Source organism: Saccopteryx bilineata, chromosome 1 (genome assembly GCF_036850765.1).
Source record: "Saccopteryx bilineata isolate mSacBil1 chromosome 1, mSacBil1_pri_phased_curated, whole genome shotgun sequence".
NCBI classification, from domain to species: Eukaryota; Metazoa; Chordata; class Mammalia; order Chiroptera; family Emballonuridae; genus Saccopteryx; species Saccopteryx bilineata.
In genome coordinates this window covers 296733588-296754688 of record NC_089490.1, presented here as the reverse complement: position 1 = coordinate 296754688, position 21101 = coordinate 296733588, and the positions used below count along the sequence as shown (strand labels likewise).

The 21101-nt window shown below is 40.8% G+C and overlaps 1 protein-coding gene across 2 annotated transcripts in view; it reads left to right on the top strand.

Annotated features, from left to right (window-relative positions):
* ZFR (zinc finger RNA binding protein) overlaps nt 1-4933 on the top strand; it is a 90249-nt gene extending 85316 nt beyond the window's left edge. For both annotated transcript variants that reach the window (XM_066244260.1, XM_066244261.1), the window contains one exon: nt 3433-4933. In XM_066244260.1, coding sequence (XP_066100357.1) covers nt 3433-3612 — 180 coding nt within the window. In that variant the 3' untranslated portion in view covers nt 3613-4933. The remainder of the gene's footprint in view (nt 1-3432) is intronic.
* The last annotated feature ends 16168 nt before the right edge of the window (nt 4934-21101 follow it).

Genomic DNA, 21101 nt, shown 5'->3' with positions numbered 1-21101 from the left:
CTGTGTAATGTAGTAATTAAAAGTACGGGCTCTGGAGTCAGACTCCCTGGGTTTGAATACCAGCTTTGTCATCTCATCTGTAAAATAGGGATAAAAGCAGTATCTGTCTCAAGCAGAATTGTTGGGAGGATCAATATGTGTAACTAATATGTGTGTTATATGCTGTTGAGTCAACGCTGATTCCTCATGACCATATGAATGAGTGACATCCACAATGTCCTGTCCTTAACAGCCTTGCTCAGCTCCTGTGGACTCATGCCTGTGAATTCTTTCATAGGATCAATCCATCTCTTATTTGGTCTTTCTCTTTTCTTGCTACCTTCTAATGTGCCCAAAGAAAGACAACTTCAGTTGTCATTTTTTGCCTCCAGCAGTGTTTCAGGCTTAATTTGTTCTAGAGCCCACTTATTTGTCTTTCTGATGGTCCAAGGTATTTATAGATCTCTTCTCCAACACTGTATGTACCATGAATCACCTTTTTTTTTTTTTTTTGTATTTTTCTGAAGCTGGAAATGGGGAGGCAGTCAGACAGACTCCCACATGCGCCCGACTGGGATCCACCTGGCACGCCCACCAGTGGGCGATGCTCTCCCCCTCTGGGGCGTCGCTCTGTCGCAACCAGAGCCACTCTAGCGCCTGGGGCAGAGGCCAAGGAGCCATCCCCAGTGCCCGGGCCATCTCTTGCTCCAGTGGAGGCTCGGCTGCGGGAGGGGAAGAGAAAGACGGAGAGGAAGGAGAGGGAGAGGGGTGTGGAGAAGCAGATGGGCGCCTCTCCTGTGTGCCCTGGCCGGGAATCAAACCCGGGACTTCCGCACGCCAGGCCGACGCTCCACCACTGAGCCAACCGGCCAGGGCCTGAATCACCTTTTTTCCTGAGCCTGCACTGTCCTGCTCTATGTCAGCTATTATTAATTAGTATTATCATTATCCTTTCAATCTTATTAGAAGAAAAATTTTGGAAAAGGAAAAAATACATGAACCTAATGAATAAATGAAAAAATTATTCGAAATGTGCTGGCTAGATGATAGCTCAGTTGGTTAGAGCATCATCCCAAAGCACAGAAGTTGTCAATTTGATCCCCAGTCAGAGCACATATAGGAGCAGCTTGATGTTCCTGTCTCTCTCTTACTAAAATTAATAAAACAAAAACGGCTTATAACTTTTCCTTTTTTTGATTCCAGAAATGTACTAAATGTACTCTCTCGGCCAAAGAAAATACAGGGTTAAAAATAGTCTACACAGCAACCATTTTTGAATAACAGTTTTGACTCCTACGTCTATACCCAAGAGAACTCAAAACAAGTCCACACAAAAACTTGTACATGAATGTACATCACATTATGTATAATTGCCAAAAGGTGGATATATCCCAAATGTTCATCAGTTGATGAATGGTTGGATAAACAAATATGATATTTTCACACACTAGACTATTACAGCCATTGAAAGAAATGTATTAGCCTGGCCTGTGGTGATGCAGTGGATAGAGTGGCGGCCTGGAACGCTGAGTTCACTCATTGGAAACCTTGGACTTGCCCAGTCAAAGCACATACAACAAGCAACCAGTGAACAGCTGGAATGAAGCAATTACTTCTCATCACCCCCCCCCATAAAATCAATGAATTAAATCTTTAAAAGGGGGGGGCAGTTATTAATACATACTATAGTATGGATGGACCTTGAAAACTTCATGCTGAGTGAAAGGAGCCAGACACAAAAAGCTATATGAATCCCTTTATGTAAAATGTCCATAGTAGGCACATCTATAGAGACAAAAAAGTAGATTAGTGATTGACAGGGCAGATGGATCTTATGTTACCTATAGCTCAAAGAATAGGCTAAGAAATAAAATCTTTTTAAAAAAAAAAAAAGAAAAAAGGCGTGACCTGTGGTTGCACAGTGGATAAAGTGTTGAGGTCACCAGTTTGAAACTGAGGGCTTGCCTGGTCAAGGCGCATTTGGGAGTTGATGCTTCCCACTCCCCTGCCTTCTCTCTCTCTCTCTCTCTCTCTCTCTCTCTCTCTCTCTCTTTCTCCTCTCTGAAATGAATAAATAAAATATTTTTTTAATTTAAAAAGGCTAAATAATTATACTGGAGTTTATAACCATGTAGTTAAAGTTGCCATTTAACCAAGAAACTATAAAATCTCTGTAAATTAGTTTAAGGGATATATTTTCCCAGAAATTTGAGGAATAGATTAAATTATGTCTCAGAAGTCCCTCTAGTTTCAAGATTTCATGGAATCTTGTGGCATTGTTGTTGCCTAACAAATTTCTGTGTATGCATAGTCATTTAGTGAAGATCTTTTTAGTTCATGAAGTGACAAGTTGAAGAAGTGCGATTCTCTCTGTAAATCTGGAGATGTATATATATGTGTGTGTGCGTGTGCCGCTGGTGCTGAGCCTGCACACATGGACGTCCACAGTGGGAAGACGTGACTGTGTGACCCAAAGAGGGCTTCACTCAATGAATGAGACACTCTTCTTTTGATGTATATTGTTTCAGGTATTTTTGTGACAGAGACAGAGAGGGACAGACAGTGAAAGACAGAGAGAGGGACAGACAGGAAGGGAGAGAGATGAGAAGCATCAGTTCTTCATTGCGGCACCTTAGTTCATTGATTGCTTTCTCATATGTGCCGTAACCAGGAGGCTACAGCAGACCGAGTGACCCCTTGCTCAAGCCAGCAACCTAGGGCTCAAGCTGGTGAGCCTTGCTCAAACCAGATGAGCCTACGCTCACGCCTGCAACCTCTAGGTTTCAAACCTGGGTCCTCCCCATCCTGGTCCGTCACTCTATTCACTGAGCCACTGCCTGGTCAGGCTCAAGGGTTTTGTTTTTTTGTTTTTTTTTTTATTTTTTAATGAACATAATGCTAAATTGTTTAAAGATCTTTTTTTTTTAACTTACGTTTTAAAAAATCAAATTAGCCTGACCAGGCGGTGGTACAGTGGATAGAGCATCGGACTGGGATGCAGAGGACCCAGGTTTCGAGACCCCGAGGTCGCCAGCTTGAGTGCGGGCTCATCTGGTTTGAGTTAAAGCCCACCAGCTTGAACCCAAGGTCGCTGGCTCCAGCGCAAGGGTTTACTCGGTCTGCTGAAGGCCCGCGGTCAAGGCACATATGAGAAAGCAATCAATGAACAACTAAGGTGTTGCAACGCAAAATGAAAAACTAATGATTGATGCTTCTCATCTCTCTCCGTTCCTGTCTGTCTGTCCCTGTCTGTCCCTCTCTCTGACTCACTGTCTCTGTAAAAAAATAAAAATAAAAACCACACAACATATGGAGTATTTCAGTTATGAAACTAATATTATTAAAGGTATTTGTTTTGTTAAGAATAGGCTTTTTTACATAAAGGGCATAAACAATAAGGATTATTATTTTGTTTTTTTAAAATTAACTACCTTCTGACTCTTTTTGTTACAGTTTGCATTGAGACTCCTTGCATTCCGCCAGATCCACAAAGTTCTAGGCATGGATCCATTACCCCAAATGAGCCAGCGTTTCAACATCCACAACAACAGGAAACGAAGAAGGGATAGCGATGGGGTTGATGGATTTGAAGCTGAGGGGAAAAAAGACAAAAAAGATTATGATAACTTTTAAAAAGTTTCTGTAAATCTGCAGTGTTAAAAACAATAGGTGCCCATTTATTGGCCGTTCTTTTATTCATAATATCGTCTACTTCAAAAAATTTATCAAGAATTTCATTGGAGAACCCAAGTTTTTCTGTGACATTAAAATATTCATGTACAGTGTTAGGTATTATATGAGTGGAAAGACACCCTCCAGAAATTGTGCTCCACCTAGGGGCAAAACAATGGGTCAGATTTTTTTCCCCATGATTTTATTTTTATTTACTGGTTTCCCTAGTTCCCCTATTTTTGTGTCTTTTATTAACCAGTCTTATTAAACCTTTACTGTATTTAATGCAGTTTTGTGCTTCAGTTGCTATGTATTTCAAGGTTTTTATTTAGAGGTTTTGTTTGTTTTTTGACACTAGTTATTTGTATTATAGATGATATCTTTTACTCCTTAATATTTTACAGCAGTACATTTTTTTTTTGTAATGTGAGACTGCAGAATTCTTTTCTTTTGTTATTCTGTGTGTGATGGATTATAACACAAGTTATTCTGCCATTGAAGTGCTCAGAAGTGAATATTTCTGCAGGCCTTGTGGCATTTGTCTCCCTAGTATGATATATAAAGGCTAGTAATTAAGCCAGATTTCTGTTAATCTAATCAGGTTTGCTGTTAGTTGTGCAGTAGCAATATAAAAACTAATATATATTACATGGTCTTGCAACAGTTTTAAAGCCTCTGCATAATTAATAAAAATGCATGACATTTTTGTTTTTAATAGACTTTTAAAATTATAATTTTAGGTTTGACACATAGATCTTTGTACAGTTGACTTTTTGACATAGCAAGGCCAAAAATAACTTTCTGAATATTTTTTTCTTCTGCATAAGTGGAAAGGGTGTTTTTCATACTATAAATGGGCTAACCAATATTTTGAAGAGAACTTTATCATTGTGCAACTAACAACGGTAACTAGCCCTTAATTATGATGACAGTTCCTTATTGGTGTGTGTGAGATTACTCTAGCAACTATTATAGTATAATACAGTTGAATGATTTCTTCCCCTGCCCCAATTCCCTATCTCCCAGATAATTTACAGTTCTATTAACAATGAGATTGATAAAGTATTACTGATAAAAATTAAGATTATCTAAGGGAAAAAAACAGAAAATTATTTGGTGTGGCCATCTTACATGCTTATGTATCCTACAAAAAGCTAAATATTCTAGCAGTGGTGTAATGTAAAGTTACATCTTACTGTTGATGTGTGTATGCTTTGGTACACAGATGTCATTTTGTTGTCACAGCACTACAGTGAAATACACAAATAAAAACTTAAATTCATATAGTGACTTAAATGTATTGTATGTTAGAATTGATATCATAAACTACTTTTGCTTTGAAATGACTCATGCTTTATTTAGTAAAACCATATTCAAAAGTATTGGGTACTTACATCTTGTTATTCCTGACAAATGTTTGTTGCCTGAGCACATGATTTCCAAAATTTTTTATAATTTTCAATACTGGATTCATTTTCTTTCTTGAGTTAGAATTTGCACCTGAACTCTTAAAGGACCAGGAGACTTTGGGAGATAATTCTTCCGAAATTGTTAATACACTATCTATGTAACTTGGGCAAACCTTTCCTTTTTATATTTTAATATTTCTGGGTCTCATTTTATTCTTTTGAGTAATTAGACACCCAGTAAAATTTTGGAATTTTGTTTTTAACAGTTCTCTTAATAGAGAAGAAAAGAACTGAAATTTAATCACACACTAATGACAGACTCCATGCTTGGTCTTTTTACATATTTTTCTGTTTAAAATATTCTGAGGCCCTGGCCTGGTAGCTCAGTTGGTGAGAGCGTCGTCCCGACATGCTGAGGTGGCAGGTTTGATGCCTAGTCAGCACACATACAGGAGTCAAGCAATGAATGCATAAATAGTGGGACAGCGGATTAATGTTCTTTGTCTCTGTCTCTTCCTCTCTAAAAATCAATAAAATTAAAAATTTTCTAAAAAAAATCTCAATAAATAAGATGCTATGTTCCTTAGTTTTCAGATGAGGCAATTGAAGTCCAGAATAGCTACTTAAAGATCATACTCAGTTTAAGTTACACAGAGTTGAAATTGAGAGGTTTCAACATTCATGCTCAGCACTTGGCCTACTGCTCTCATTATCTTGCAATTATGTTTTAGAAATATTATTGTTTTGTGTTTCAAGAACTTGCATTTGGTTTAGGTGTCTTGATCTGTATATACAGTTAACACCATTTAAATTATTTACTAAAATAATTATTTCAGTATTTCTGTTTTTTCTGTTGTGACAATTTTTAAAGAAAACTAAGCCCTCCAGTCAAAAGCAGCATTAACACCCTGCTGATGTATTCCTGAATTGTTTTAACAACTAATTTACTTGTCTGTTATTCTCTGCATCTCAGGCTAATTTCCCTGTTATTAGTGTATACTTATGTTACAGTAATTTAATAATACCAAATAGAATAAATTGATGTCTCACCCACCCCCAATTACATAATGTATTGCAAATTAGAATTTTGTCTTCACTCCTACTGTTTTTCTATTTTTTTGAATAAGCTTGAATTAAAAGTTCAAAATTACATTAACAGCCTAGCAAAACATACCTGATTTTTTTAAGTCAACAGTATTGTAAATCATTTTTCTGCTTATTGACAAAAAGCAGATTTCTGTTTTTCATAGTCATGCTTTGTTCTTTATAAATTTAAGTTATAAACGGTTCATTTAATAGAAACACCATTTTTATACTGAATTTAATAGAGCTAATTTTTTTATACATTCCCAAGAAAGGGAAAACTTCATAGTACCATAGAAAGATAATGTTCATAGAGTGATCTCAGATATCACTCACTGTTTATGAGAGTTCTCTGGAGAACATTCTAAAAATTAAGATTTCTAAATCCTAATTCCACTGATTCTGACCGAGGAGGTCCAGAATAAGCCTGAGAATGTACTTTTAAGATGGCTTTCTCTTAAGCACTTATACACTTGACAGTCAAAAGGTATAATGGAGCATATAGCATAAAAGGTCTCCTGCTTCCCCTTGCCTTGGCTCCTCCAGAGGCAGGCAGTGCTGCCTGTTTGTATATTCTGTGCATGTCTGTGCACATTGTGCTGCACGTTGCCTTTTTCCATTTACTGTATCTTGGGAAATTGTTCCATATCAGGGAACACAGAGAAACAGCACTTTTTTTTTTTTTCCCCCCTGAAGCTGGAAACGGGGAGAGACAGTCAGGCAGACTCCGGCATGTGCCCGACCGGGATCCACCCGGCACGCCCACCAGGGGCGATGCTCTGCCCCTCCTGGGCATCGCTATGCTGCACCCAGAGCCACTCTAGCGCCTGGGGCATCTGATCCAATGGAGCCTTGGCTGCGGGAGGGGAAGAGAGAGACAGAGAGGAAGGAAGGGAAGGGTGGAGAAGCAAATGGGCGCTTCTATGTGCCCTGGCCGGGAATCGAACCAGGGTCCCCCGCACGCCAGGCCGACGCTCTACCGCTGAGCCAACCAGCCAGGGCGAGAAACAGCACTTTTAACAAGCACTATAGGATCATTCCAAATTAGATTTTTCTTTAGTTATAGGTGGTTCTGATGCAAGTGGTACATGGATTATGTTTTAATAAACATTATAGCAGGGAATGTAATGTACTACAAAAACAAATTGTATTTTAATTTAATATTAAAAGTGTTTTATTATCAGCCATACAATATACGTAGCAATAATTGGAATATTCAGCAAATCATAATACTGTATCTGCATTCTCTAAAAAGTTGTGTTTGTTTGATTGTATTTTTCTGAAGTGAGAAGCTGGAAGGCAAAGACAGACTCGCATGCGCCTGACCAGGATCCACCTGGCATACCTACTAGGGGTTGATACTCGGCCCATTTGGGGCTTGGCTCCATTGCATTCGAACCCATTCTAGCGCCTGAGGCAGAGGCCACAGAGCCATCCTCAGCGCCCAGGCCAACTTTGCTCCAAAGGAGCCTTGGCTGCGGGAGGGGAAGAGACAGAGAGAAAGGAGAGGGATAAGGGTGAAGAAGCAGGTGGGTGCTTCTCTTAGGTGCCCTGGCTGGGAATAGGACCCAGGACATCCACATGCCGGGCCAACGCTCTACCACCAAGTAGCCAGTCAGGGCCACTGAGCAATTAGCTGTAAGCAATTTTAGTCTTTCAATGCCTGTGTAATGATTTTGAACAATACTTAAAAACTGGTCTCATATTAAATACAAAGCCACTATATCCACCTATCCTAATATAACCCCAGACTAGAGAATTAAATCCATCTTAGCTGACTAATCACTTAAAATACATGAATATTAAGGAGTTCAACCTGACCTGTGGTGGCGCAGTAGATAAAGTGTCAACCGGGAATGCTGAGGTCACTGGTTTGAAGCCCCAGGCTTGCCCAGTCAAGACACATGACAAGCAACTACTATGAGTTGATGCTTCCTACTCCTCTAAAATATATTTTTTTATTGATATATATAACTAAAATATATCAATAACAAATCTTTAAAAAGTTCAGACGTAGAAAGGGAAAAGAACATACCTATGGCTTGGATCAGTGCAGGCTCTATATTAAACATGCAGGGTAATGCAGTATGACAGGATCCTGATGAGGAAAAGTCGAGGGTATTTTAATTTATTTGAATTTTGCTATGCACTGTTTAAAAAGAAGGAACTGTATTTTAGTGCAATTTAGTGTGCAATATCATGCAGGCAAAAGCAGAAGTCCTATCTTGTTCATGTATAGTGTGGGGGGTCAGAGGAAAGTTAAAACCTACATTAGCAATCATCTAATTTTAGTATTGGAACCCTACTAACAGGAGCTTTCTTGTGTCCTTTATCTGCATGATGCCAAAATGAGAGAAACAGTTCTGCAACCCCCTTATCTACGGTTTCATTTTCCACAGATTGTTATTTATGGTCAGCTGTGGCCCAAAAATATTAAATGGGAAATCCCAGAAATAGTCATAAGTTTTAAGTTGTTCACTGTTCTGAGTAGCATGATGAACTCTCAGGCCATCTCTCTACATTTTACCAGGGACATGAATCGTCCCTTTGTCTAGTAAATCCACACTGTGCCTGTTGGTCACTTAGCTGTTTTGGTTAGATTGGTTATCAAAGAGACACCTCATTCACATAACTCCTATTCTGATATTATAATTGTTTTATTGTTTCTTACCTTGCTGAAATTATAAGTTAAGCTATCGTAGGTATGTATGTATAGAAAAAGCATAGCACATACAGGGTTTGAAACTAGCCTGTTTCAGGCATCCACCAGGGCTTGTGGAATGTATCAATATTTCCTCCCCATGGATAAGGGGGAACTACTGTAATATATTTTACACTTGGCATTGGTCACACCATTTCTGTAGTATGGTGTTCAGTACTGGGCATTAGTTTTTAAGTGATACTCAAAAGAGCATGACCAGTGTAGTGAATTTGTTTGAAACTATATTGTGTAGTTGGAATTACAGAACAAGAAGGACAAGACATAATGTGGGAGAATGGATTGTATCTTATATGAATAGTTATGGGGGGAAAAGTCAATTGAAAAAACAGCTTTTTAAAAATGGTAACTGCAACAATAAAATGGATGGAGGTCACTTAATGAAGAAGTTGCCCATGTTCATAATTCTAACCACCTGTGTAAGATTTTGGTTAATGTCCTGGCATTAAATATGAAAGTATATAAGGTGATGGGATCTTTTCCAAGGTTAAGATGCTATTATAGTATTAGTTCATGTACCTGTTAAAGGTCATTTGAATAAGATTCAAATAACCAATTGCCTCAAAGTTGGTAAGAATTATTTCATGGCATCCAAAATAAGATTTTGGAAAAATAGGTGCCGATTTTGCTATACATACCTTCTTAACTTTTCCCTTGTTTTCCATGGCACTGAAGTTCTTGTGGTTTTTTTTCTTCTCTCTGAACATTGCTGCTGCTGCTGCTTCTAAGTGGCACTTCCCATGCTTTTGTCATCAACATCTTCTAAGTTCATGCTATTATGTCATTCATCTTCCAAGTTTTAGATACTACTACCTTTGTTAAAATTATTTCCAAACATTGTCTCTATCCAAACTCCAGTCTTGTTTATTTCTTTCTGCCTCCAATATCTACCCTATTCAGCCTACAAACCCTAAATTAGTCCTCCTACAGCATGTTTGATCATGTTACTGCTGCTCAAAACACCCCCCCTCCCGTGACTCCACATCACTGTGCTAAACAGTGTATATTAGTTCATCTTCACATCATTGCACATGGGTGGGTATTTATTACATACACATCACCTTGTCAGCATTTGAGGTTAAGTAACTTGCTATAATAAAAGACCATTTGAATGATACAGTCTTGAATTGGGTCAGATCATCAGAAAGCTACATACTTGGCGAGTTCTGTTGACTTCAAAGCCTAAGCTTTTAATCTTTAATCTTTATGCTATGAAAACCTCTTATAGATGTGTTTTCAGCCAATCCTCTTTCTGTAGAATTTAAGTGCTCAAGACGTGGCATGCAAACAGATTGTAAATATCCCAGTTTGGGTCTACTCCAAAGGCCTACCCATCGGCCTTTCTCATCCCCCTTTATTCTAAAGAACTTACAAAGCTGTATCTCTTTCTAAGGTCAACGGTTAAATAAGGATTGGGGGAAAAGGGAACCCTATCTCCTTTGCTCTGCATTTTATTTTATATTTTGCTCTGCGTTTTAAACTTTACCTGCGCCAGAAGTCAGAAAGGATGTCTTACATACTATATCCAGAATATAGCCCTGTGTTATTTGGCCCAAGCACTGTTAGAAACTTTGAGCCAATATTAAATATTTCACACAAAAATCATAATTTGACTTCCCATGAGAAATTGGAAGATCTGATGACACAGGGCACGTGTTACAATTTGGTAATAATTAACTAAAACAGCATAATGGCCGCTTCCTAGTGACAAAGCCTCTTTGTTGTTCCTGATTTAGCCTACCAGGCTGGCTCTGAGCATTTCATTTCATTACATCTCAGTTGCCAGCCATTTTACCTATGGACTCTCCCAATTTTAGTGTGTGACTACATTTGTTAAACTGAAGCACAGAGAATCTAAAATTACTTTCAGTTCCAAAATTCTTCAGTTCGTGATCATGTGTTCCTACCCTGGTACACTTGATATTACTCCCATTTAATGTAAAGGGCAATCATAAAGAAACTTGTACTTCTTTTTCATTGTTTCCAGAGAAATATCAGAAAGAAGGCCTGAAATTTAAGCAAATTACAGCCTTTAGGGAATCCTTTATTTCGGCATAGAGGCCAAAATCAATCTCCTGAAAATCTCATTGTAACATTGGAGCAGCCTGCTTGTCCCCTGTCTGCTCTTTCGTTAGACTGAAGAGAAAGAGGTAAGAGATAAAGGCTGTGGAGTCGAGGAGAACAAGGGAATATGACTTTCTAGATGGCAAATTCTTGTTTACGTTCTTCAATATTTTTTCTTTTCATGAAATCTTAGTGTGCATCCAAAAAGATGAAAAAGAGAGAGGTTAATATATGGTAAAGTGGAAACGGAGATGCAACTAAATTACTAATTGAAACTCATTGAGTTTCAGCTCTGGAGAAGATGCAGTAAACGCTCTCTGTCCTCTGTCTCCTTAATGCAACTCTAAAATCTGAATAAAATGCTTAAAGTTGCAACTTGAGGACTCTGAAATATAATTAGTGGCAGACAGATTGGAGATCCAGACTGATAGTTGGCCATATTTCTCCCTCCAGAGGAAAACTCATTGTTTAGCCTTGGATGTGAGCACAGCCATAGGGGGGTAGTCATCAAAGCCCCAGATATCTAGTCAGAGGATAGAAAGGGACAGTCCTAGAAAACTGGAACATTCTAGACAGATTGGGGAGGGAGGGGAGCTGGGATAAGTGACCCCATAAAGTTATTTGTGAATAATTTTAGAATAATTTTTTCAGAGCTTAACTTTTTTTTAGGTCAATGTAACCCTGACACCAAAAACATTAAAACATACCACAACCAAGTGGACTTTATCTTCAGAATGCGAGGCTGGTTTAATACATAAAAACCAATCAATACAAGAATTTTACTACTAAAAATATAAAACTAACAATATCTTAGAATAAATAAAGTTTAAAGAAATAACTGGCGGAGCTGCTACAATATAATAGACCAAAGAATTGATGTTAATAAATATGTTCAAATCATTTGAATCTGATTCCTCTAGTAGAAGAATTGGACACAGGCATAAAGATTTACTAACTAAATGGCCAAGAGTTGGAAAAATGAAGGCCTGACTGGTGGCACAGTGGATAAAGCGTCGACCTGGAAAGCTGAGGTCATTGGTTTGAAGCCCTGGGGTTGCCCGGTCAAGGCACATATGGGAGTTGATGCTTCCTACTCCTCCCCCCCCTTCTCTCTCTCCCTCTCCCTCTCTCTCTCCTTTCCAAAATGAATAAATACAAAAACCAATAAAATAAAATTGATGATGCTCAATAAACAATGGAAATTATTTTAAAAAGTTGGAAAAATGGGCCTGACCTGTGGTGGCGCAGTGGATAAAGCGTCGACCTGGAAATGCTGAGGTCGCCACTTCGAAACCCTGGGCTTGCCTGCTCAAGGCACATATGGGAGTTGATGCTTCCAGCTCCTCCCCCCCCTTCTCTCTCTCTCTCTCTCTCTCTTTCTCTCTCTCTCTCTCCTCTCTAAAATGAATAAATAAAAAATTTAAAAAAAAAGTTGGAAAAATGGGACATTCTTCTATAGTGGATCATTACAAATGATGTAAGTACATATTTATCAGCAAGCTGAGATGTTCACAAATATGTGTAAAACTAGTATCTGTGTAAGGGTCCACTTGTGCAATGCATGTATCCACATATGCATGCACATGTACATAGAAAAAGTCCTAACTCAAAACTGTAAGCATGCCTGACCTGTGGTGGTGCAGTGGATAAAGCGTCGACCTGGAAATGCTGAGGTCGCTGGTTCGAAACCTGGGCTTGCCTGGTCAAGGCACATATGGGAGTTGATGCTTCCTGCTCCTCCCCACCTTCTCTCTCTGTCTCTCTCTCCTCTCTCTCTCCCTCTCTGTCTCCCTTTCTCTCTCCTCTCTAAAATGAATAAAATTTTAAAAAAATTAAAAAAAAGAAAATATTTTTTAAAAAAAACTGTAAGCATTAGTTATCTCTGGGTTACTAGATCCTGGGTGACTTTTTCAACTGATACAAATGTTTTAATAACAAAAATGGAATACTTTGGTAATATTAATCAGAAAGCCTGACCTGTGGTGGCGCAGTGGATAAAGCGTCGACCTGGAAAGCTGAGGTCATCAGTTGGAAACCCTGGGCTTGCCTGGTCAAAGCACATATGAGAGTTAATGCTTCCTGCTCCTCCCCCCTTCTCTCTCTCTTTCTGTTTCTCTCTCTAAAAATGAATAAATAAATTCTAAACAAGTAGCCTGACCTGTGGTGGCGCAGTGGATAAAGCGTCAACCTGGAAATGCTGAGGTCGCCGGTTCGAAACCCAGGGCTTGCCTGGTCAAAGCACATATGGGAGTTGACGCTTCCAGCTCTTCCCCCCTGTCTCTCTCTCCTCTCTCTCTCTCTCCTCTCTAAAATGAATAAATTTTAAAAAAATCTAAACAAGTAATAATAGTAAGAAAAACTTTTTTGATACTTTCATTAACATTTATCTTATATTGAATTTACTCCTGGGCCATAAGTTTTTATTTCGTCAGTGTTTTCTGGGCTATCATTTTCATCTGTGCAGCCTCCTCTTCCGACTTAGGGACAATCAGCTCTTGTTCAGTGAGGACCATCTCAATGGGGCAGGGAGAGCTCGTGTGTAGGTTAATCCACCCATGAGCACTGTAATTTCTACACCACAATTTGGGAGTTTTGTTCACCTGGATGTGCTCAAGGACCAGGGAATCTACGTATAATCTTTTTTTTTTTTTTTTTTTTTTACAGAGGCAGAGATAGACAGGGACAGACAGACAGGAACGGAGAGAGATGAGAAGCATCAATCATTATTTTCTCGTTGCGCATTACGACTTCTTAGTTGTTCATTGATTGCTTTCTCATATGTGCCTTGACCGTGGGCCTTCAGCAGACCGAGTAACCCCTTGCTGGAGCCAGCGACCTTGGTCCAAGCCGGTGAGCTTTTTTTTGCTCAAACCAGATGAGCCCGCACTCAAGCTGGTGACCTTGGGTCTCGAACCTGGATCCTTCCGCATCCCAGTCCAACGCTCTATCCACTGCGCCACCGCCTGGTCAGGCTACATATAATCTCTTAATGTCAGCATTACTCTGCATTTTTAAACATGCAGCAAAAATTGAGCTGTCTTTTTGGGCCATTGACCCTGCATCCAGCCCCACTGTTTGGCCTGGACACCACCTACCCACTTTGCCATTGTAACGATGGAATGGCACACAGAATTGCTTCTGTAAAGTGACATCCTTCAGATACTTGGTGGCTTTTCAGATATGAATACCAGTGATGGCCTGGGCAGTTTCTCGAGTGTTCTTAAAGTGAACATGAAGATTTGAACTTCTTGATTTGCATGATTGTGGGGGAGTTCTCTGGGTCAAGTGAATAGTGAACCATTTTCAGAGGTTGCTTCAGGCAGCAAACGGGAAGAAGAAAAACCTTTTTAAAAGGGTAAATGAGCCTGACCAGGCTGTGGCGCAGTGGATAGAGCATTGGACTGGGATGCAGAGGACCCAGGTTCGAGACCCCGAGGTCGCCAGCTTGAGTGCAGGCTCATCTGGTTTGAGCAAAAGCCCACCAGTTTGAACCCAAGGTCGCTGGCTCCAGCAAGGGGCTACTCAGTCTACTGAAGGCCCACGGTCAAGGCACATATGAGAAAGCAATCAATGAACAACTAAGGTGTTGCAATGCGCAATGAAAAACTAATGATGGATGCTTCTCATCTCTCTCCGGTCTTGTCTGTCTGTCCCTGTCTATCCCTCTCTTTGACTCATTCTCTGTCTCTGTAAAAAATTAAAAAAAAAAAAAGGTTAAATTAACAACGTACATGGATGGACTATTCTTAAAAGACTGTATAGTCTCAAAAGAAATATAAATGGCCAACAGCCATATGAAAAATTTTCAACTTATCAAATAAATACAAATTTTAAAAAACAATAAAGGTAATAGACTTTTTGTTAACCAGATTGCAGATTATAAAGATTGAAAATAGGCCCTGGCTCGTTGGCTCAGTGGTAGAGCGTTGGCCTGGCGTGCAGAAGTCCCGGGTTCGATTTCCGGCCAGGGCACACAGGAGAAGCGCCCATTTGCTTCTCCACCCCTCCCCCTCTCCTTCCTCTCTGTCTCTCTCTTCCCCTCCTGCAGCGAGGCTCCATTGGAGCAAAAGATGTCCCCGGCGCTGGGGATGGCTCCTTGGCCTCTGCCCCAAGCGCTAGAGTGGCTCTGGTTGCAACAGAGCGACGCCCCGGAAGGGCAGAGCATCGCCCCCTGGTGGGCAGAGCATCGCCCCCTGGTCGGCGTGCCGGGTGGATCCCAGTCCGGCGCATGCGGGAGTCTGACTGTATCTCCCCATTTCCAGCTTCAGAAAAAGAAAAATAAATAAATAAATAAATAAATAAAAATAAAAAGATTGAAAATAATCAGGTCTGAGCTAGGATACCAAGATTGCAAAGGCAAAAAGCAAAAAGCATTAGCTCAGTTGACATTCAAATGATCTTTTTGTCCTTTAAATATACTGCTCACAAAAATTAGGGGATATTTTATCACTTCATACTCATTTTGAAATATCCCCTAATTTTTGTGAGAAGTATATAAAATATATATACAGATAGAGGGAGAGTCTTTGACTCAGCAACTAAACTCAACAACTCTATCTTAAAGAATTAAATCTAATAAAATAGTATACAAAACTATAAATTCAAATATTTTTACTGAAGCACTATTGGCAAGTGTGTAAGGTTAGAAACAACTGCCCTGGCCTGATGGCTTGGTTGGTTCGATCATCATCCTGAAGCTCAGAGGTTGCCAGTTCGGTCCCCGGTCAGGACACAATACAGGAGCAGATCGATGTTCCTCTAACTCCCTCTTCTCTTGGTAAAAATCAATAAAAAAAAATTTTTTAAAGATTAGAAACAATTGAAATGTCCAATAAGTACTTTACTGAAATACAGCTCAACAATCTAAATGATATTATAGACCAGTAATTCTAAAAGGGAGTACACCTTCCTTAAAAATCTTTGTTATTTGCCTGACCAGGTGGTGGCGCAGTGGATGGAGCATCGGACTGGGATGCAGAGGACCCAGGTTCAAGACCCTGAGGTCGCCAGCTTGAGCACGGGCTCATCTGGTTTGAGCAAAAGCCTACCAGCTTGAACCCAAAGTTGCTGGGTCCAACAAGGGGTTACTTGGTCTGCTGAAGGCCTGTGGTCAAGGCACATATGAGAAAGTAATCAATGAACAACTAAGGTGTTGCAACGCGCAATGAAAAACTAATGATTGATGCTTCTCATCTCTCTCTGTTCCTGTCTGTCTGTCCTTGTCTATCCCTCTCTCTGACTCTCTCTCTCTGTCTCTGTAAAAAATACATACATAAAAAAAATCTTTGTTATTCAAGCCTTGTTACTCATGAGCAGGTATCAGCTCCCTCAGGAATGTCAGATTAGAAAGAAGTTGAAAATCGCTAAACAGTAGAATAACACATGTTTAGTGAAAAAATTATTAAAACACATATAACGTATTATTCTTTTTTGTTTTAATAGATAAGCTGAGAGAGACCATTTTCCAAAATCTAAATGTTTCCAGTGGTTACCTCTGTGTAGTATGATTATGGCTAGTTCAGTTTGGAGCTTTTTTTTTTTTTCCTATCTGATTAGGAGATTTGCTAATCTCTGTTTCTTTTTTCAATTTTTTTAATTGAAATTCTTTTTATTTTTTTAAGAAAGAGGAGTAAAAAAAAAAAGAAAGAGGAGGAAGAAGTGGGAAGCATCAATTCTTAGTAGTTGCTTCCCATATGTGCCTTGACAGGGCAAGTCCAGGGTTTAAACCAGCGACTTCAGTGTTCCAGGTCTTTATCCACTGCACCACCACAGGTCAGACTGATCTCTGTTTCTATAACTTTTACCCCATAATAGTAAATAACTACATAAAATTCTTTTTTTGGGGGGGGTATTTTTCTGAAGTTAGAAGTGGGGAGGCAGACAGATTCCAGCATGTGCTGGACCGGGATCCACCCGGCATGACCACGAGGGGGCGATGCTCTGCCCATCTGGGGCTTTGCTCCATTGCAACCGGAACCATTCTAGCACCTGAGGTGGAAGCCATGGAGCTGTCCTCAGCACCCAGGCCCACTTTGCTCCAATGGAGCCTTGACTGCGGGAGGGGAAGAGAGAGACAAAGAGAATGGAGAGAGGGAAGGGTGGGGAAGCAGATGGGTGTTTCTCCTATGAGCCCTGACCGGAATCGAACCCGGGATTTCCACACGCTGGGCCAACGCTGTACTGCTGAGCCAACCGTCCAGGGCCTACCTAATAATTCTTAAATAATTACTACATAATAATTCCTTTGAGATTAGGGAAGGTGTCCCTGGCATACAAGGAGAGCAGGCAAAATGTAGAGCAGAAAGGGTTTTTTCCTAAAATTTAATCAGTTATTTCACTGGCTTTATGTGGTTCCTGATTAAGTTTCTCCTAGCATTTTCCCTTCAGTTGATGTCTTACATGGGGTAAGAGAATGAATAGATTTCCCCCTCTTTCTTTCTGGGCCCCCAGTTAAGCTGAGCCATAAAACGTCTTTTCAGACTTCTTAAACCTGTGTGAGATATTTGCAGTCTGAGACGAACTTGTTTGGCGCTCTACTTGGCTGCCCTCGGACTCCGTCCCAGGACCAGGTGAATCAATGGTGAATGAACACCACTGTTCTCCGGGAAATGGGGAAATGGCTGATCATTAACGGCGCTCAGAGAAAGGGACTGTAAAAAAGACTGAGATGTTTCTCTGCAGCTCAGCCGTTTCCATTCCTTGCATTCTCTTTTTGCCTTTGGACAAAAGGGATTTAAAAAAAAATTTTTTTCAATACATTTTAACCCTGGGATAGACGACTGTTTCAAACATTAAACAGTGGATCTTTCACAACCCCTGTGTTTGTTCTTTTACAGCCTTTCAGGTTTTCAGTGAGTGGGAATGGGTTAGCCAAGCTCAGAACAGGCCTGACTGCACTTGGAGCAAAGATCAAACAGCCCAGTGGGGAGCCACGCTTGGCCTGTTTTTATTGGAGGAGGTTCTCCTGGCTCCTAGGACAGCAACAACTTCCTTCTTCCTCCTCTGAGATCATCGTGAGACTCCAAACACTGTGGAAAAGAGGGGTCCTCCCCGTGTCCTGCCAGATTTTCTAACCAGATTCAGCCCCAGGCAATAGTTGGGAGAGAAGATTCTCTTGGTATCACTTTCCCTCAAATCAGATAATAAACAGCCTGGACGCCAGGTCCCTCACTGTTCCAGCTCTGTTGTACCGGAACTATGAGTTACAACCCAGTGCTTTGATTTCAGTAAAAATTCAAGAAGGAACAGCACATCATTTTTATTTTGTGATCACCTTCAGATGATTGAATGACATGGAAAACATTATGTTACATCGATCTTAATAATTTAAGACAAGTTTTCTTCCTTCCTCTCTCCTGCAGGTCCTCTCTGAATCAGATGCCAGATCTTGACTGCTGTTATCCTGGAATGAGTCAAGAGAAATTTGAAATGGAGGGACAACCAAAATAGCAGGTTTTTCTGCCTGCTGGTTCCTCCCTCCCACTCTCTCTCCCACTCCAGACACACACACACACACACACACACACACACACACACACACACACACACACACACTCACTCACACCCAGGGCTCTCAGCTGGGGAGAGAGCTGAACTGGGAGAGTGAGAAGCAAGGCGCATCCCTGTACTTATCCCCTTGCCTCACAGTTAGTTACTGAGGTGAGTGGGCCTGAGTCTGACCCTTGTTTTGGACGTTTGGGGTGCGGTGGCCCCCGCTGATACTCTCCCCGCTCCTGTTCCGAGGCATAGAGTACTTGAAACAACAGCGTGGCCTGCCCAGAACTTGCAAAAGCCCCTTGACTCTTCTGTGTCTCCCAAGGAGTTTGAAAATGATCCAGTTTTTCATGGCTCCTGAGTGAGCCCTAGAAAGTAATCAGGAGAGAGAGCCAAGGTGCTCCTGGGAGGCTGCCCAGCAGGGGAAACGGGCACAAAGCAGCCCTGAAATGGGACTTAGCTGCATCTCTGAGGAACTGCCCTACCAGCCCGCTGCGGAGGGGGGGGGACGACTGAAGACCCCAAGCTGGCACCTTCCCTGCCCAGGAACATATAGGACAAGCAATGAGACCAAGTCAGGGACACGTGCACCTTGCCCTGCCCCACCCATGGCCTGGCTGGAGCTTTGTGCCAGCCCAGAGAGCAAGGGAACAAACGCAGAGCGGGGCTGAAACGGCTTCTGACTGCCTTAGAGGACTTGACACAACACAGAGAAAGCTCAGAAACAGCCAGGTTAAGTCAGAATACTGAGGACTAGAATTCGTGTTCAGAAATCAGATTGTGCTACAGGGCGGCACTGACCAGCAATGTGCTCTGGACGGGTTGCTTACTTCTCTGGGCCTTGTGACGTCCCGCCCCCCAGCCCCCTGGCTCTTCGAAACGAATTTTTGTCCAGCTCCGGCAGTAGTTCTACAGCCTCTAGGGGCGGCCCAGCAGCTGACTCAAGCCGAGTTTCTGGTGCATGCTGCACGTGGTTGTGGGCCTGTAAGTGTGCCCAGAGGAAGCCTGGTGAAGGAGGATAGGAAGGAATAGTCCCAGCCGCCTCTTTTATTATTTGCCTTTATCCTGTACCCCACTTGTGGGAACTCCCCAACTTGTGCCTGAGACTGTTCTCCTGGCTCACCACTTTTAAAATAGTCCTGTAGAGGGCACAGTTTCCTTATCCCAGAAGCTCCCAGGGTTGAGGAGTGTCAAAGACTCAGTCATTTTGAAGGCTTATCGGTCCAGCCAATAATTTCTTCAGAGACAATATTGTAGGGATATAAAGAAGCACAGGAGGGTCTGTTCTGACTGTGAGAAGCTCTGGGCAGAGTTCTAGGGAAGAAGACAAAGACTTGAACCTACTGCAGTGACTGTTCAAGTTTACCAGTCAAAGCAGCAGACAGCAGGCTCTGGATGCTTAGGAATTCAGAAGAGGCCTAGACTGATTCCAATGTTCTCTAAAAAAGATGTCAAAGAGTTGGTGGCATTTGGAGTAGGCCCTGATGGATGGGGACAGATGCCAAGACAAGCAGAGACAGAAAATGGCAAAGTCTTATTAAAGGCTCTTGTTTTAAAATTTGATATATTTTAAATATATTTATTGAATTTACAGAAAGAGAGAGGAAAGGAGAGAGAGAGAGAGAGGAAAAAAACACTTTGATTTGTTATCCCACTTATTTATGTATTTATTGGTTGATTCCTATATTTGCCCTGACCAGGGATTGGACCCACAACCTTGGCATATCAGGACCATACTCTAACCACCTGAGCTCCTGTCCAGGGGTAAAATTCAATGTGTTTTAATTGATCACCTTAAAATGGCTAATTTTACCTTATGTGACTTTTGCCACAATTAAAAAAAAAACTACATCAGATAGGTACACGCATGTGTGTAAATTTTAATTTATTTATTGTTGACCTAGGTAATAATTCTCATGGTTCAAAATCCAAATGTAAAAAAGTATACAATAAAAACTCTTCTTTCTTTTTTAAATTTTCAATTGCAGTTTGCATTTAATATTATTTTTAGTTTCAGGCATATGGCGTAATGGTTAGACAATCAATACTTTACAAAAGGTCCCCCCTCATATTTCAAGTACCCATCTGGCACCATATATAGTTATTATGATATTATTGACTATATTCCCTATGCTGTGCTTTACATCTCTGTGACTATTCTGTAACTATCAATTTGTACTTATTAATCCCTTCACCTGTAAAAACTCTTCAATTTTTTCTTCAAACATCCAGTTCTTTCCTCTAAAAGCAACTAATGCCAACAAATAAAAAAAAATAAAATGTGGTGGCGCAGTGGATAAAGCGTCAACCTGGAAACACTGAGGTTGCCGGTTCAAAAAACCCTGGCTTGCCTGGTCAAGGCACATATGGGAGTTGATGCTTCCTGCTCCTCCCCCTTCTCTCTCTCTCTCTCTCTCTCTCTCTCCCCCCTCCTCTCTCTAAAAAAAAAAAAAAAGCATTTAATGTCATAGGTCTCTTTTTATTTTTTTTTTTTATTCATTCATTTTAGAGAGGAGAGAGAGAGAGAAGGGAGAGGAGCAGGAAGCATCAACTCCCATATGTGCCTTGACCAGGGAAACCAGGGTTTTGAACTGGAGACCTCGGAGTTCCAGGTCGATGCTTTATCCACTGCTCCACCACAGGTCAAGCTCATAGGTCCCTTTTATTTAGCCAAAGATATC